Consider the following 18047-nt stretch of genomic DNA (forward strand, 5'->3'; position numbering starts at 1 on the left):
GCATCCTCTAAGTCCATGGATGGTGGTCTTGGCGGAAGTATTATGCACAGGGAAGGCAAATAATTGTCTTTGGCAGTAAGGACAAAGCACTGCCCTTTACATGATGAAAGAGATATAACGTAATCGACTCTTCACCATGTGGCAGGCTGCTCACCTTGAGGAATGCTGCCATATCCATAGTCAGCATTGGTCTGTGCTGCTAGCATACTGGGCATTCAGCAGGGGTGTAGCCAGATCAGCCTTGGTGAGTGGGAGTCCCTGTCGCTGAGCCCATGCATGACCTCCATTCTGCCACCGTGACCACTTTGTTCACGGGCCCTTTGGGCAATGACAGGGATGGCTGCAGGAAGAGGTTGGCTGCTGTCTACAGAGTAATCATCCTATCCATTTGATTATTACAGTCCTTTTTTGCTAAGGTCACTTTTTGGTGAGTGTTTACATGGAATACAAATATCTTTAAATCCTTTGCCCATATAGAGAGATCTATCTGCATACCTCTCCCCAAATATCTTTATCACCAATTTTATAGTCATGTTCTTTCCAAGTCCCTGACCACCTGGCCAGACCATTGGCGACAGCTCATGAGTCAGTATACAGTCACACATCTGGCCATTTTTCCCTCCAGGCAAAATGTACTACTAGGTATACTGCACAATGTTCTGTCCACTGTGAAGATTTCCCTTCACGGCTGTTCTTCTGGGATGTCCTGGAAAGGGATTGTAATGCTGCAGCTGTCTGCTTGAAAGTGGTGCCTCCATACTGTGCAGAGCCATCTATAAACCAGGCCCTATCCTTCTCTTCCTCTGACAGCTGATCACATGGTACGTTAGGCCATAGTGCATGCTGGGAGACAGAAGGCAATATAGCAGGAGTAGGAACCATGGACATTTGGGCAACTTCTTCATGTAACTTACTTGTACCCTCTGGACCTGCTCTGAGTCACTCACATATACACTTCTATTTCATGAATTACATAGAATTAAATAGAAGTGGTGTACATGTGAAGTTCCTGTGCACATCCAACTTCATAACTTGGTGAATCAGATAATAACCAGTTCATGATGGGCAACTCACGTCACGATAAGCCGGGGTCCACTGTCAAGCATTCAGTTTCCGCTAAGGCCCAGTAGCAGGCCAGAAGCTGCTTTTCAAAGGGAGAGTAGTTGTCTGGAGATGATGCCAGAGCCTTGCTCCAAATTCCCAAAGGCCTCTGCTATGATTCACCTATGGGGCCCTGCTAGACACAGACTCTGAACAGCATCCCTACCTACCACTGCCACTTCAAGTACCATTGCATCTGCTGGACTGTATGGACCCAGTGGCAGAGCAGCCTGCACAGAAAGCTGGACCTGTTCCAGAGCCTTCTCTTGTTCTAGGCCCCACTCAAAACTAGCAGCTTTCCAAGTCACTTGGTAAATGGGCCAGAGTAAGACATCTAAGTCAGCAATGTGCCTCCAAAATCCAAACAGGCCCATAGGCATTGTGCTTCTTTTGGTTGTAGGGGAACCAGATGCAACAACTTACTTTTCACCTCAGAAAGGTATCTCTGCATGCCCCCACACCACTGGACTTCTAGAAATTTCTTTGAGGTAGAGGGACCTCACCACCTGACCTCAGAGTCCTCACTGATGAAGTGGGTAATGAAAGTTCTAACTGGCTGAAGGTTGCGATAAGGAACAAACAAATTACAGTTCAAGAAAGTGGCTCTTATTGCTATTACTGTTATTTTTCCAGAATGTAGGTACTTCACGTTTTTCAGATAAGAAAAATGGCTATGATAAGCATTCCAACAATAAAAAAAAGTGACAGTCACCTAGGATCCCAGTCTCTAGTTCTGACACACTCCTTTTCTGACTTTAAAAAATGTCTGCTTGGAACTCTTCTACATTTGATTACATTGTAGGTACAATTCGAAGAGTTTTGACAAGCATATACATTTTATTACATGTTAATTTCACTTTAATAAACATGACAGATAAAAGGAACCCCACGGAAATAAAATTTTTTAACAAAAATGTGATCACAGTTAAGCATATTATTTGTGATCAGCTTGTTTTTAATTACAAAAGTTATGCATAACCAGATGTGTGTTGTGGCAAATGCCTGTAATCCCAGCGCTCTGGGAGGCTGAGGCAGGAAGACTACAATTTTGAGCCCAGTGTGGACAACTTAGCAAGACCCTGTCTCAAAATATAAAATACAGGCAGGCGCTTCTGCCACTGAGCTATACCCCCAGCCCTTAAAATACAAAATAAAGGGCTGAGGATATAGCTCAATGTGAAAGTCGTAGGTTCAGTCCCAAGTACCACAACAAATATCCTGCATACTCATACAAATTCAAACAATATGGGGCAGGGGATTTAGCTCAGTGGCACAGCGTCTGCCTGGCAAGCACAAGGTCATGAGTTCGATTCCTGGTACTGGAAGAAAAACAAACAAACAATATGGAATATTCAGATATATATATGCATACATGCATGTGTAAATGTGATAAAAGATTGGAAAATAAAATACAACCATAGACAATTTCCTATTTCACGTTTACTGCGTTTTTTAAATACCTCATTGTGTTCTATAGAGCAGGAGCTCTTTAGTCTATTTTAAAAATTCTTTATTAGATTGTGCCCAATACTACAAATAAAACCTTGGCTTTCCAAAAATGTACAAGGTATCTTAACTGTATTTTTGTCATTACATAAAGATTGACATTATCCTTTTATCTTTTTAAAAACAGATACAGGATATTTATAATTTGGATGAAACACAGTTTATTTAAATACATCCTTATCCAAAAATAACCTTCCATTTTGTTCTACTCTTATTGATAATGAACATTCTCTGTCTGAGTCATTTTCTCATCACTGGAATGAAATATCCAGCACCCACAATGTAAAGGACTAGAGGTTTATTTGGTCTCACAGGATTTCCTCCATATATAATTTCTACATAATCCTTGTGGAGACCTTAGATCAAAGAACATTCACATGTACAACTTGGAAACAAGTGACCCGCCTTCTAGAAAGTGAAAGCCCTTTCTTCTCCCACTGCTGGTCCGTGTCTCCCCAATACTATCAGCAGGTTTGCCTTCCCCTCTTAAGTCTGGACAGTCCATTGGCAGAGGAGTAGCTTCCCATGTATGTTTTAACATATAGTTCCTGGATCATGGCAATATCAGCCTTCTTTTTCCACTTCGTAGCTATTTGAATGCCCCTCTTTCCAAATGTGCAAGCTGAAAGAGGATTTGTTCGCAAATAGCTTTGAGCTTCATTGAACTTGGTGTCAGAAAATTCTGAATTCAAGGCCCATCTCCTCCACAAACCATGGTTCGGCTTTAAACAAGCTATTTCTGCTCCCCGGCCCTTCGAATCTCCATTTGAAATGGAAGATGCCTGCTCCGAGGGCTTCGGTTCTACCAAGCTCCTGCAAAAGACACATAATGGATGCTGGGAAGGTGGCACTTAGGTTAGGAGGAGCTGTGACGCTGGGTGGGTCTCGGCTCCGCTGGTGTGACAGGCTGCATCTGTGTGGTGAGCTCCCCATACCAGGAGGAACTCAAGCATTAGCTGGATAAATACGTACAGGGCTCCTACAGGAGTCCCAGTCAGGGTGACTATGGGGGTTTCATAGACTCCAATATTCTGTGGCTCTCAAGATTTCTGTCCCTTTGGTCAGGTCCCTCCTCCTAAGGGCCTTGAATTGGGAAGATAAGCATTTGTTGGGCTCAAGCAAGTCTAAATACCTCAAAGAGCTGTAGCTAAGGCATTGCCCCTGCAGGTGTACGTGTCCCTGTTGAGCCCTGGGCAGGAGAGCATCTAGCCTCCCGGGTTCCTGAAGTCCCCTTCCCTGGGGCCCAGTAACCCCCACTAATCCTCCTTTGCGATCTGCCAAACCACAGCCTGCTGAGAAGCCCAGGGTCACATGATTTGGGACCTTCTCATTGTAGGTTTATTTCTGATGCTGTCACAGGCATGGCCATTGTCATCATCTTGTTCTTCTTCCCATCCCAAAGGCCTTCTCTCAAGTGGTGGCTTGACTTCAAAGGTAAGAGGGTCCAGGCTGGGGCCTGACTGGGCTCAGTGTGGACTGTGGCATGGCACATGTGTGGGGAGCTCAGTGACCCGGAGCAGTCCCTCTGTCCCAACACACGGCCCTGCGTGTCCCCTTGCACCGTCCGAGGGGTTACCTTGTCTGGGGACCAAGGGCTGCCCAAGGTGACAGTCCGGGACAGGCATTAGGCATCCCTGGGCCGGAAGCAGAGCTGTCTGCTTGTGTACAACCCTTGAGACAAGAATGATTTTCACATTTTCCAATGGTCAAAAAGTATTTCCTGCCATACGAACATTACATGACATTCAAATATCAGTGTCTACACACAGTTTTGCATTTCCTCGAGAAATTTGTGGGAATTTATTTTCTTTGGTTGTGTACGTACTGCCATGGCAGCCTCAACATTGCCACAAAGCCACACATGTTTACGTTCTGTCCCTTTACAGAAAACTGCCTGATCCCCTCCCTGAAGGCAAGAACCTCAGCTCAGGGGCCTAAGGGCCAGGCAGGCAAACCAAGCTGGGTTTCACCCATGTAGAAAGCCTGAGGTCAGAGGCAGACTCCCTAGCAGCAGTCAAATCCTGTTTTTAAAGCCTCACTGAATGCCCAACCTGCCTTCCTCAGCCTGGCCCTCAGACTGCCCATCCACCACCCCTGCATTTCCAGCAGGGGCAGCCCCAGCACCGGCCATGGGGATGGGGTTGGGACAGGCCCAGTGCACACCTGGGGCAGCAGGAGGCCAGAGCTGTTATGTAACTGTGTCCAGCGATTGATGCAGGCTAGTCCCAGCCAGTATGAGGCCCCCACAGGAGACCAGGAGTTCAGGGCTCGTGAGCGGCTGTGTGGGGCTGGTCCTCGGGAGGCAGAGGTGAGCAGAGCTCGGCGCCTCCCTCCTCCGCTGCCCTGTCTGCCTTGCAGCTGGCTGTGCTCACAGCTTTTCGCTTTTTGCACATGTGTAGCTTCTGCTTCGGGTGAGTTCCTGCACCTTCACAGCTTCTGTTCATTCTCCTTCACCGTGCCTGCTCCCTCCTGGTGCCGGCTCACTGGGATTTCAGCGGTGACCACTTCCTCCTGGTATCATCTCCTCTGTGCATTGTTCCTGCTTCTGCAGACCCTCGGCCCACTCCCGCCCCTCCTGTGGCGCAGTCTCCTGCCTGTTCAAGCCGTCTCCTTTAGTTATCTCTTCTCTTCCTCTGGGGCTCTGTCTCCTATTGGCGCATCTGAGAGCCCGAGGCGGCTGGGTGCAGCTTGTTCTCAGGTGACCAGCTCTCACAGCCGCATGGGTCCCGGCCGGCTGTAGTCTGGAGGCCATTGCTCAGGTGCCTGTCCATGGCTCTGTCCCCTGGAGGGCAGCCGGGTGCCCAGGCACAGTGATGTAGAGGGTCGGTGTGGCAGCTCTGTCACCCACTCCGGTGACTGCTCAGTCCCTCTGTTCCTCGCAGCCTGGCTTTTGCACTCAATAAGGCAAGGGTCCTTTCAATGCCCTCCATCTCTGGCAGTCAGTGGCTTTGGAGGTCAGGGGCTGCAAACCGAAATGCTTACAGAGACAGCATCCACCTGCGGCAGAGTGGGCGCGGGGAATACGTCTCACCAAACACCCGGCCCTTCTCATCCATCTCTCCCATCACATCTTTGCAACAGAGACATGTCCTGCAGCATGGGTATGCAACAGCAGCAGGTGACACAAAGTGGCAAGACCTCAGCCTCCTAGCCCCGCAAGCCCAGCCCGCTCATGTCCATTTAGGGGAGCAGACGTTGCTCGGATTCCACCATTTGTCACCATGTGGGAAAAAAGAACTAGGATGGTCTAATTTGCTGATTTCTCAAGAGAAGCCAAGATCTGTATTTTTGTAAGAAACCCCCCCGATTTTAAGTGTTGACAATTAATTTAAATTGCAAAGCAGACTGATGTCGCTGACACCAGTCACACTAAATCTCTGTGTGCTGAGTCTGGTGTGCGAGTGGCAGTGTGACACCTACACTGAAGCCTGCTGAACTGGGGTTTCCTGCGCTGCCTCTCAGGGAGGAGGGCGCTGTGAGCACCAGGGGACTTCGCATACTTGGCCAAGATGACAATTTGTATCACTCAGCCCTGAAGCCTTTTGTAGAGACAGGGAGTGACCACACAGTGTGTTTCCATGGAGAGAGAGTGACCTGAATAAGGTCACACAGTAGCCAAAAAAGAGGCAGGACGTGGAAAGCAGACTGCACTGATTTTCCTGTTAAGTCCTCCCCACCATCTTCCATTTTTCTGTGACCTGGGTTACACGTATGGTCCTCCCCGTGGCAGTCGTTCAAGTATCGATCCATGGCCAATGCAGTCCACGCGTGTGTGTGGTCGCCGCTCTGTTGAGGAGGCTGAGGCTGAGGATGCTGATGACAGTGCTCCTATTTCCTCTCTGCCCAGCCAGCTCCTCCTCCATGCATCTGCGTGGCTCGCTCCGTCACTTCGTTCAGGGCTCTGTCCAGATCCCCCTCCCCTTCCCTGAACGGGAAAAGCATCCTTTTTTATCCCTCTCTATTTCTTCACCCCATTTTATTTTCCATCGCAGCACATGGAATTTGCCAGCATGACCTATTTGTTTCTTACCTGCCTGCCCTACTGGAGCGTCAGCTGACCAGGGAGGGAGTTGCCTCGTGCTGCCCTGCTGTGCTCCCAGTGTCCGGGGAGTGCTGGGCACAAGGTGGGCACTCAGTGTATATTCACCAAGTGAAGCAGCAGGGCTTGCTGTGGGCCAGGCCCTGGGCTAAGCCCTTGGCATCCAAGGGACCGTGTCCTCTCACCAGCAAGTCTCCAAGGGAAGGCTGTGGAAATGCTGCCCTCCCATGTCACAGATAAGGCCCTCGAGGCTCAGAGAGGTGCAGTCCCTGGCCTGTGTCACGCAGCTAGGGGATGGCAGAGCTAGGATTCAGTGGACTGCAAAGCCTGTGCTTTTAGCCGCTGCTGCGATGCCAGCTGGCGTAGAGGGGAGGCAGAAGTAGGAAATCCTCCCAGTTCATGGAACAGTGGCAGGGCACGTGGGGGGCGGGGGAAGAGCAGGAGCAGCAACCGCTGATGGGAAGTGAGCTCTTGGCATGCAGCAGGCAGTCTGAGGAGCACTCGCCAGTGAGTCTGCGTTGCTTGACACCCACGGTCAGGGCCTCCTTCCGGCCTGTCACTGTGACACCTGCCATGTGGGACAAGTCACTTTCCTTGTTTAGACCTCGCCTGCTTTGTAATCACCTCTAGGCAGGGAGCTGGACCCCTTGCCATCTCCCGTCACCTCTTGCGATTCCGGGAGGAGCTGAGTGTTGCATCCGGCCCACGAGTCCCCAGGCGGTGCGCACCGGCCCCACATATACGCTCCTGTGTGGGCTGCACACACCTGTGGGCCGCGTACGGCGGGCCTCCTGCTGACTTGCCCAGGAAGCTTTTACTGTCTTTATGTTCTGATGATAGTGTCTGGTTTCAGGTAAACCTCTGTGTTAAATATGGGTAAAGCTGAAAAGCAGAAGCAAAATGTCAGCGGATACTTGACCAGGAAGCGTCCTGGGAAATAGAGAGGAGGAGCCAGGCTGTCCCCCTTGTCTCCCTGGACGAAGCCTGCAGAGAAAGGTCCTGTTTTAGGCCTGCTCTGCACTGTGGACGGGGCGAAGCGTGTCATAGATGTCACTTGGCACACAGCCACAGAGTAATCTTGAGCGCCATTCACCGTCCCAGACCCCGGGACGCAGCTGTCAGCTAAGCGAAACAGCCCTTCCGGTGACAGATCCATCATGGCCTCAGGCATGTTCACAGGGACCTCCAGGCCCTATGCCTGAGCCCTGTGTAGGCTGAGGAAGAAAGGGCCAGAGAGGCCCACACCCAGCCACGGCCCAGGAGGGGCTGTCTCCAGGCCCGCGCTGCAAGCAGGGAAGGAACATAACCCGTGTGCCAAGCCGAGCCCACTGTGTATTTGCAGACAGAGCTCTCCCAGAGCGCTCCAGGCCCATGGTCCCCAGCTTCCTCCCCAGTGCAGCGACAGGGCAGTTACCTCCCAGACAGTAGGTGTGGCCTGCAAAGCCTGAACGGTCCACTCTCTGGCCTTGGACGGAGGAAGTTTGCCAATGTCCACCCTGCCTTCCAACCACTGCAACACTCTGTCCCATTTGAGGAAGTTCCACGCCATACATTGAACCTTTATGGCTGAAGGACCCTTACTTAGTTCTGTTTTGCTGAATTTCCTTCCTTTTTTCCCCTTCTCTGAACAAATTCAAATACAAAGAAGGCCTTTTCTCTTGTGAATGAGGATTAAAAATAGCAGTTAGCCCGAATGACTGTTGGGAGATTGAAACAATGTCCTGGAAGACAGCCTGGTTCCGGAACATTCTGAATCTGTGGGAGCCGTGAAAATTGTTACCGCTCTGAATGATGCTTGTGAGGTTTCTCGCTGACTCTCCAAAAGCAGGCTCTGGACCAGACCTTGGCTTGCTTGGGACCCCTGCGCATCCCCACAACGCGGAGGCTGCAGGGCCTGTGGCCCCTTCCTCTGGCCAAGTGCCTAAGCAGGTGTCCGGTCCCTCTCTCTGCCCAGCTCCCAATGTGGAGACCAAGCCCCTGCTGACCTGGCAGAAGGCTCAGGAGTCAGTGCCCTGGAACATCATCCTTCTCCTGGGAGGCGGCTTCGCCATGGCCAAAGGCTGTGAGGTAAGTCCCGAGGGAGCCCGGGGCCTGCAGGGCAGGAGCAGGGATGGCACAGGCCTTGCAGGCACAGCCCGCCTCACAGCTGCCGCACTCGGAGGATCCCCGCTGCCACCTTGCAGGCCCATCCTGAGCACCGGTGCTGTGGAGGAAGGGGGTCAGTACCCTGACCCGCAGGGTACTCACAGGCCCCCGGAGTAGAGGAGCGATGGCGCATTGCGCGTGCCTTGTGCCAGGCCTCTCAATACTTCCCCTGAGGCATCTCCTGCAGACCTCCCAACAACCTGTGAGGGAGATGACCCAAACCCAGCCTGGCCCTTGGCCAGGGGCTGGAAGAGGAGACCCTGTTACCCAGAGGGCTGCGTGTGGCCTGGGGGCTGGGCAGCAGGGCCACGATGGGTGCCCGGAGGCCAGTCTGGCTCTGTGCCCAGCTCTGGCAGCCGTTGGGGCTTTTTGCTCAGCTGGCCTTTGTGGGGCAGCTGCCCCTTTCCCCAGCCTCTGCCAGTGCCACGCTGTCCCAGGGCAGCCTCAGCCCGGCTCTGCAGTGCCCAGAATTTTTATGGGACACCCAGGTCCCTGGAGCCTGTCCAGGCCTTGGCGGGGACGTAGCAGGCCTCTAGAGGCTTGGAGGTCCGGGTGGGGTAGGGGGCTGCTGTGTGGGCTTCCCAGTGCGGGAAGCATTTCCTGGAGCTTACCTGGAGCTCCAGCATCCCAAGACTTCCCGGGCCTGCACACAGGACCACACACAGCCTGGCCCCTGCCTACCACCCCTATGATGCCCACTACCTCTCCCACTTCTTTACTCTCCTCTGTTCCACTGGCCCCTGCCATTCCTCAGCCACGCCAGACTCATTCGCACCCCAGGATCTTTGCACCTATCTTTCTCTGTCAAACATTCTCCAAGAGATCTCTCAGTACTCAATCTTCAGTTCTCAGCTCCTCAGAGATGGGCTCTCTGACCACCAGCTAAAGCAGTGCCTACCTCCTCTTCCTCTCACCACTCTGCTTATTTCCTTTATACCCTATCCCCCACCATGACCCTGTCCTTCTAGAAGAAGGCAAGCTCCATAAGGACAGGGACCGTATTTGTCTCGTCCACCTTGGGTCCAGACATCAGGAGATCAGCAGGGTCCCAGTACTGCATGGTGCTAACAAGTATTTGTTGATACAACCTATACCATGGGCTATTTTGAAACTGATAAGATGTTGTAGGGAAAGTACCTGGAAGAAAACCAGGAGCCTCTGCCTTGTCATTGTCACTGTTGTTAATATGCCGCCTTCCAGGGAAGACAGCTTGGTCTTGTTCTGTTGCCTTCGTGTATAAAAAGTCCCTACAGCAAACAACTTCACCTATTTTGAAGTTATAGATGCTTGATACTAAGGCAGCATAGCAAACCCTATAGACATGTAAAAATGCCCCTTGTTTTCTGCTAGAAATCAGTCATCTTTATTACTCTTATCATTACTGTTACCATTATTATCATACGATCCAGATTCTGAGCTCCAAATCACTTGGAAAAATAACTTCTCTCATTTGGGCAAATCACTTACCCTTTTTGTGCCTCAGTTTCTCCAGCCATAAAATGAGGATAATTGTATTATCTATTTCACGGGGTTGTTATGAAAGTGAAATAAGATAATACTAACAAAGCACAGGTAAAACCCTGGCTTGTAAGCGTAATTCATTTTGGAAACATGCCTGTAACACAAAACACTTGCATATCAAAGTGAATTTCCCCATAAGAAATAATGACAACTTATGATTTGTTCCACAACCCTCAAAAATTCATACAAAAATGATTGCAATACTGTAATAGATGCAAAGTAATAAAGAAAATGCAAAGTAATAAAGAAAAATAAACAAATTAACCCACACTTACCTTTGAAAACCTTCATGGCTGGTGTGAGGGAGACAAGAGAGAGGAGGGTCATCTTGTAAGACCACTTTCACTGCTCTGTCAGAATCACTGCTGTCAGTCGGCTCCCTGGAATCTTTTTCTTTACATGCAGGTTTAACAAGGAACCTGTGCACTGATACTTGCTTTTGTCCCCCTTTGATTGTTTCATGGAAATGTGGCATTACATTGTCATGAAACAGATTCATGGCTCACACTGCTGCAGCCTTATCGGGGTGGCGCTTTTCTATAAAATTTGGCACTTTTCCCCACATTTTATGCATCTCCCTAGTCTCATTTGAAGTGAGAATTCCTCCGCCTTTTTTCCTCCTCCTCTGCTGACAAGATCCCCTCTATAGCCTCTTGCTGTTAGGAGATGATCACCCACAGTCCTGGGGAAAGACAGGGTGGGAGAGAGGAGAACCATCAGCTAGAAACGTTTCCTCATCTTGCAGAACATTTACAGAACAGGTGACTTGCGATCCAAGGTTTTACTATACTTAGAAGAATGACCAGCACTGCACGAACACTAAATTAAGTGCTCGTTATATTAAATAAATAACAAGCCACATAGTATGCCCTGGGACCATTTTTACATGTACTTATTTAAACCTTACCACAATCATTTAAAGAACCCAAGGAACACAGGTTAAATAACTTGCCCGAGATCACACAACTTGCCAGGGCTACAAAGGTTTCAATGTTCACACCCGTGCACAAAACCTTTCCTTTTTTCCTTCCTTTAGTCCAATCTGCTGGTCTTTCTGCCTAAGAGTTATTACCTAGAGTTGCACATAGCAGTCAAGACCACTGCTATGTTTTATGAGACTTTTAAGAGATCTCCAAGGACCTCCAGTGGATTCTGATTTTGATCATTAAACTATTGCATTCTCCTTATAAGCCATGACCCTGCTATATAGAAAGCGATCAAAGGAGGGTCTGGTTGTGGCTGGAAAAGAGAGGGAGGGAGGGATCATCGTGGCAGCCCAGGCTCCCTCCCCCATCCCGCACAGCGGTCTCAGGTCCTCTGGCCACCGTTGGGGTCCCCATGAACGGCCATTGCATTGGGTGCCTTCTGAGTTCCACCACTTCTGGCATCTCATGGCTTGATGCCACCAAGAAGTACAGCTGGCACACATCAGGGCATCTACCAGGTGCCTGCCCCTTTCTAGGTGCTTTGCTGATCACTTCCTCTTCTTCTGCCAGTGAACCTTTGGGCTGGACATTATCATTATCCTGGCTTCACCAGCAAGGGAACTGAGGCCCAGAGAGGTTAAGTTTCCTGCCCAGGATGGCAGCTGGAAGGGATTAAGCTGGGCTGCACATGTAGCCTGACTCCAGAGCCTTTCCTTCTGACCCTCTCTCTGGTCCTGCTGACTTGGACCTTGGCTGTTGCTGGTCCCTGATATCCTTGGGAACCTGTAGGGGGACTGTGTTTCCAAGGAAATGGAGCTTCTGATTCCTAAGGGAGTGGGGAAGTCCCCATAGTGTCCCGACAGAACCCCAGGTGGCTGGGGGCTTCCCTCCCTCATGAAGCTGCCAGACTTCCCCACAGTGAGGAAGCTGAGCCAGGCCCTGAGTGGCTGCAGGATGTTGGCTGGAAGCCTGGCACTAAGAGGCCAAGCTCTGGGGAAGCACCCGGTGTCCCTCTCACCCAAATCATTAGCATTCGCTTCAGCAGTCCCTCTCCATTTGATTGCACACCCTGCTGCTGGTCTCTGTGCCACAGCCCTGGCCCAGGGAAAGAGCTGGTGGCCCATTTTTTCCGTAGAGTACCTCTGGCCAGAGGAGGGCTAAGCCAGGCTGCCCAATGGTGCAGGGATACAACAAACACCATCAGTCCACCAGGACTTTCCCGGAGTGAAACATTTTTAAGCATTTATAATATGTGAATTGGAGGCAATTTTTAAGTCAAATTGTGGAGGAGAATATATTATTTTATTTATGTAAAGACCATATGGTGCAGGGCATGGTGGTGCACACCTGTAATCCCAGCACTTGGGAGGCTGAGACAGGATGATCACCAGGAATTCAAGGCCAGCCTGGGCTACACAGTGAGTTTAAAGCCAGCCTGTACTGCATAGCAAATACCTGTCTCAGAAAAGAATATATGGTTATTCTAGAATCCAGTATAAAATTTTAAATTCTAAAAAGCAGTAAACGTTCTGTTACCCATAAAAGAAAAATGTATTACGTTTCCTTGGTAAAACAACTTAGGTTGGTACCAAAGGATGCTGCGTTGGTGAAAGGACTGCAGAACTGTGGTAGGAGCACATGTGACTCTCAATGTTAAGAGACTAATCTAACTCTGCCCTTGCTCAGCTCCTAAGCTTACAGCTTGCTCTTCTTTATTTTTTATTGTTTTCCTGTACTGGCGACTGAACCCAGGGCGTTCCCACTAAACTACACTCCCAAACCTTTTTTATTTTTATTTTGAGACAGGGTCTCGCTAAGTTATGCTGAGTTTCCCATTGGGCTTGAACTCGTGAATACCTGCCTCAGCCTCCCAGAGTGCTGGAATTACAGGCATGCATCACCACGCCCTGCAGCTGTTATTTTTGCGGAAAGATAAACTTTAGGACCAGCCCTTGCAGCTTTGTTGTGGTCTTGCCGCATGGTGCCACCAGGGGGCAGCATCGAGAATAATTTGACTTCACAGCTTTGTGGTCACGGTGAGGATCTGCTGATCTGGGTGGTTCAAGGATACAGTACCTTTGATGGCAGGAAGGCCAGGGTGGGGTATTACACTGTACATTGCTAACTAGGGTGATTCCTGGAGAAGTCGGCAGAGAGAGCACCCCAATTATTCTGCAGCGTTGATGCAAGTGGAGTTGAATGGCCCCACCTGTGCCTTCCTGCCCTGGTTATTATGCTGTCCCCAGCCTGGAGGACTGCAGTCAGCTCTGGACATTGCTCTTCATTAAGAGGCAAAGTAGCTGGGCAGCAGTGGGGCAGGCCTGTGATCCCAGCCACTCAGGAGGCTGCAGATGGAGGAGGATAGCAAGTTCAAGCCCAGCCTGGGCATCTTAGTGAGACCTTGCTCAAAGTAAAATTTTGAAAAAGAGTCGGGGATGTAGCTCTTCAGTAGAGCATTTACTTAGCCTGCATGTGGGCCTGGGTTCCATCCCCAGTACTACAAAAAAGAGAGGAGAAGACAAAGTGACAGACCAGTGATCCGAGGGAGGTGTGAGCACCTGGGAGCTTTGCAGAGGTAGAGGTGTAATTCAGTCACCACTCTGGGGACCCTGGGCAAGTCACACAACCTCCTGCTCCTCGCTAAAACAGGGACGGTCACGTCCACCCTACAGGATGGTTAGGAGGACCCAGCAGGAAAGGTAGCAGAGCCTGGCGGGTCTATGACAAGGAAGGACAGCGCAGAGTTGACCTTAATGGTCACATGATGGTCATGGGGATCAGTACCCTTATTGGTAATCACACTGTGTTGCTTTTGATACACATATATATGGTACATGCTTTATTTTACATATGACTTGTAGGGAGATTGCATAAACAATGCATTTGGTGCATGTTGGTTGATGTTATTATAGAATAATGAATATTTTGCGTGTTACTGTTTGGTTCATTAATAAACACCACTGGAGGAATAAGATTTACAACAAAGCATCTGATCCCCTCTCCCACTCAGGCTGGGACTTCAGGGTGCTAGGACCAGATGGAAGGTTTGCTTCTGACTCTAACCAAAGGGATTATCAGGGACCCCGGGTGTGGGCACCGGCCCACGGAGCATGGAGAGGAATCCGAGGGGCGGGGAGGCTGCTGGCTCAAATGGGGACCTCGGACGCGTTCTATCCCTCTGCAGCCAGGCCCCCCGTCTGCGAAGGGCAGCGCTGTCCTTGTTAGGATAAACCCCAACCCTCTCCCTGGCTCGGCGCTGGGTGTGATGGCCGCCCCTGCCCCGCAGGAGTCAGGGCTCTCGGTGTGGATTGGGGGGCAGCTGCACCCGCTGGAGAACGTGCCCCCGGTCCTGGCGGTTCTTCTCATCACCATCGTCATCGCCTTCTTCACGGAGTTTGCCAGCAACACCGCCACCATCATCATCTTCCTGCCTGTCCTCGCGGAGCTGGTGAGGGTCCTTCTGGGGGGAGAGGGGACCCCCCAACGTGGGCACACCCTCAGGGGTCGTAGTTGCCATCCCTGTCTTCCCAAGTGCATGCAAGGGTCAGAACCGCAGAGCCATTTCTTAAACAACAGAGACATTTTTCTTCCAGAAGTGCGTAAACAGAATAAATATTTTCAAAGTGCAACACATTCCCTCATTAATCCATGGTGACATGGAGAGTTTTCTGGGAAGACACAAGTTACCTAATTTAGATTATGACAACCCAGAACATCTCCAGACATTGCCAAGTGCTCCTGTTGGGGATAAATCACACCCAGTTGAGAACCTCTGCTCTAAAACCACCAGCCCAGGATAGTCTCATCAGGGAGGGCCTGGGATGATTTATCCAGAACCCTTTTTGCTGGCTGAGAAAGCCACGCAATCCTGGTGTGAGATCTGCAAACCTGACCCTAAATCCAGACCCAGAACGTGAAGGTGGAGACGCAATAGGTCTCTCGTGTAAAGGAAGATGCAGACACTGCAGCAAAGTGAACCCAGGATTGTATGCGAAGAACAGTACATCACAGTCAGGTAGATTTTATACTGGGAATTTTCAAAAGGATTAACTTTAGGTAACTATTAATACAGTTTTATATTTAAACAGATTAAAGAAGTCCAAACTATATGATTATCTTAATATAATCCAAAGCTCATAAAATTAAGGCAGTGTTGCAGGTACCTACGCTTGGTATCCAGTCAGCAATGCAGCAGCTCACTGATCCGCACCACCTTTTGGGGGGTCGTGGTTTGCTTATTGTGTGTATCAGTCTGCAGTGGAGGGCATGCTGCATCAGCGTGCAGAGACACACCGTGTACTTTTTCAATGACGGGCAAATATTCCCTTGTAATCAGACAGTTGTAGATTCACTTAAGCAATCTCCTCCTAGCAGGCATATAAGTATTTCCAGATCGTTATTTAACAATCCCATTTTGACCTTGCCTTGGGGATGCATCCTTGATTAAATCTAGAGAAATTCCCATAACGAGAGTCCTCGATTAAAGAGCACGTGCGTATAAATGTTAGATCTGAGCAAATTATGCCCCAAAGTGGCTCCCCAACTTACCCTCCCATGGCTGTGTGGAGTGGGAGTCCTCACACCCTCTAAGTGTAACCGGGTTTGATCAGTCAGATCAGAGGGACCTGGAATAAAGAGAAATGGAAGGGGCCACGTTCTCTGAAGACACTTGTGAAAGACGCATTCTTCTAAATTCTACTTCTCATCAAAATCAAGACATGTACACACACGAGGATGGCGTGGGAGCTTTTGGGGAAATGTATATGCTTGGGGTGCCACAAACTCCTTAGAGGGCCCCAACGTGTTATGTCTTAAGTAAAATGCGAGAGAGCTGATCAGCATGACTTACAGGGGAATGTAGCGTTTGGGAGAGGTGAGGAGAGGGTGGCCCGCTGCCCGAGACCAACCCACAGGCACACTTCCTGCACGGGTTCTGAAATGGGGAATGCTTGACAGCGGATGCTGTCCTGAGCTCTCCTGCCTCTGAAATCCAGCCAGGCCCCCCCAGGAGCCACCCAGAGGCAGCTACCGGGATGGTTTGGCTGAGGAAGGACCCGGTCAGGGAGTTGTGTTAGAGCTGTGGTTCTCAGTGTGCGGCCCCTGGACCCCGCACACACACCAGACTCAGCATCCCCTGGGGAACTTGTGCCAAATGCGAAGTCCTGGGCCCCACTCCGACCTGGAGGGTTAGGATTGCCTCATCTTGAGGAAGTAGGGTCCTCCATCTGGGTTTTCAGGGGCGTGCTGGGGGATTCTGACTCACACACACTTGAGAAGGAAGGCTCTGGATAAATCGTGGTTCTGCAGCGTCACTGACCTTTGCAATGTGTCTCCGTCTCCTGCCTGGGTCTCTGCTGGTTGGCTTCTCTCTCTGTATTTGTGGTTGCACATCTGTCTGTCTGTCTGTCTCCTCTCGCGTGTCTTTACTGCTCTCTGCCACTCTGCTAATCTCTATGTCTTTATGTCCCTCTCATTGCAACTGCCTGCCTGTCTGTCTCTCTCTCGCTGGGGTCCCTCTATGCCTGTCTGTGTCTTGTCCCTGCCGCCTGGCCAGGCCGTCCGCCTGAGGGTGCACCCGCTGTATCTGATGATCCCGGGCACAGTCGGCTGCTCCTACGCCTTCATGCTGCCGGTCTCTACACCCCCTAACTCCATCGCCTTCGCTTCTGGAGACTTGCTGGTCAAAGATATGGTGAGTCTGCGCATTTGTACCCATGGCCTGGGAAGGTGGGGGACACCAGCAGGACCCTGCCCTCCCCACACCCAGCACCACACCTCTGAGCAGGTCATTCTGAGTGGGGCTGGGCATTTAAATGATAGCAAGCACTGGGATGAAACACACACTTAGACTCTTACCAGAAAGGCTGCCTGGCAATGACTTTCCACAGCTGGCTTCAGGGACAGGAGACTCGCCCCGCTCTCTAGACTCTGCTCTGTTGTCCTGCTTGTTTGCCAGTGCTCCATGCTCAGAATCTCTAGGAGGCAGGGGAAGCAGACACACCCAGGGATGCAGAGCTTTCGGAGGGGCTCTCACTGCCCAGCCAGTGCGGGAGTGAGATGGGTGAAAGCTGAGGGTTGTGGTGAGGGCCACCCACCACCTTCCAGAGGGCCACAACAATGTGTTCCGTTCCCCTAGCGAGGCTCCCTGCAGAGGCAACTCCTCCTTCTCTCTTGCCCTCTGCAACCCCTTCCCTCTCCAGTGTCCTGAGCTGTCAGCATCCCAGAAGTGCCATCTGTCTAACCAGGCACGTGACCCCAGCAAGATGAATGGCGAAAGAGCGAGCGAGAGAGGGAAGAGGCAGAGGAGATCCCAGATCCCAGCGATGGTCCCTGACCGTTCCTTGCTAGGTTTCTGCTGCATGCACTACATACTTTGGCCACCAGGGGCAGCAGAGCCGGCTCCAGGGAGGGTGTTTGCTACGGATGAGACGGACAGTAGACAAGCTCAGTGGGTTTTGACAATAACGTAGAGTTCTGTACTGTTAAGTGCTAGGAAGGAAATAAAACATGGAGCATGGGACATGGGGCAGAGGAAGAGGATGATGGGGATCACCTTAGGTAGGTAGACAGCCTCTCCCAGGAGGGGATGTATGAGCTGAGAACGGATGTGGGAAGCAGCCAGCCCTGGAAGAACTGACCAGCAGAGGGGCACGGGGCTGCAGTGGGGAGCAGCTCTGTGCGTTGGGACTGCGGTAGAGTGGGAGAGCGGCTGCAGAGCTGGGAACCTGAAGGGGAACAGAGTGCGGGGCACAGACCTGGGACACTATTCAAACCGCAGTGGGAGGCCCGGATGGGGTTGTAAGCAGAGC

At 50.8% G+C, this 18047-nt stretch overlaps 1 protein-coding gene across 5 annotated transcripts in view; it reads left to right on the top strand.

Annotated features, from left to right (window-relative positions):
* Window positions 1-18047, top strand: part of Slc13a3 (solute carrier family 13 (sodium-dependent dicarboxylate transporter), member 3) — a 74462-nt gene that overhangs the window by 53218 nt on the left and 3197 nt on the right. For 3 of the 5 annotated variants that reach the window (XM_013518382.1, XM_013518384.1, XM_013518383.1), the window contains 5 exons: window positions 3944-4041; window positions 6600-6731; window positions 8601-8713; window positions 14525-14686; window positions 16793-16930. In XM_013518382.1, the coding sequence (XP_013373836.1) occupies window positions 3944-4041; window positions 6600-6731; window positions 8601-8713; window positions 14525-14686; window positions 16793-16930 (643 nt within the window). The remainder of the gene's footprint in view (window positions 1-3943; window positions 4042-6599; window positions 6732-8600; window positions 8714-14524; window positions 14687-16792; window positions 16931-18047) is intronic. The other 2 variants (XM_005392372.2, XM_005392373.2) reach the window with 1 other exon arrangement.

This window comes from Chinchilla lanigera, unplaced genomic scaffold, assembly GCF_000276665.1.
Source record: "Chinchilla lanigera isolate Chin_1 unplaced genomic scaffold, ChiLan1.0 scaffold00044, whole genome shotgun sequence".
In the NCBI taxonomy this organism is placed as follows: Eukaryota; Metazoa; Chordata; class Mammalia; order Rodentia; family Chinchillidae; genus Chinchilla; species Chinchilla lanigera.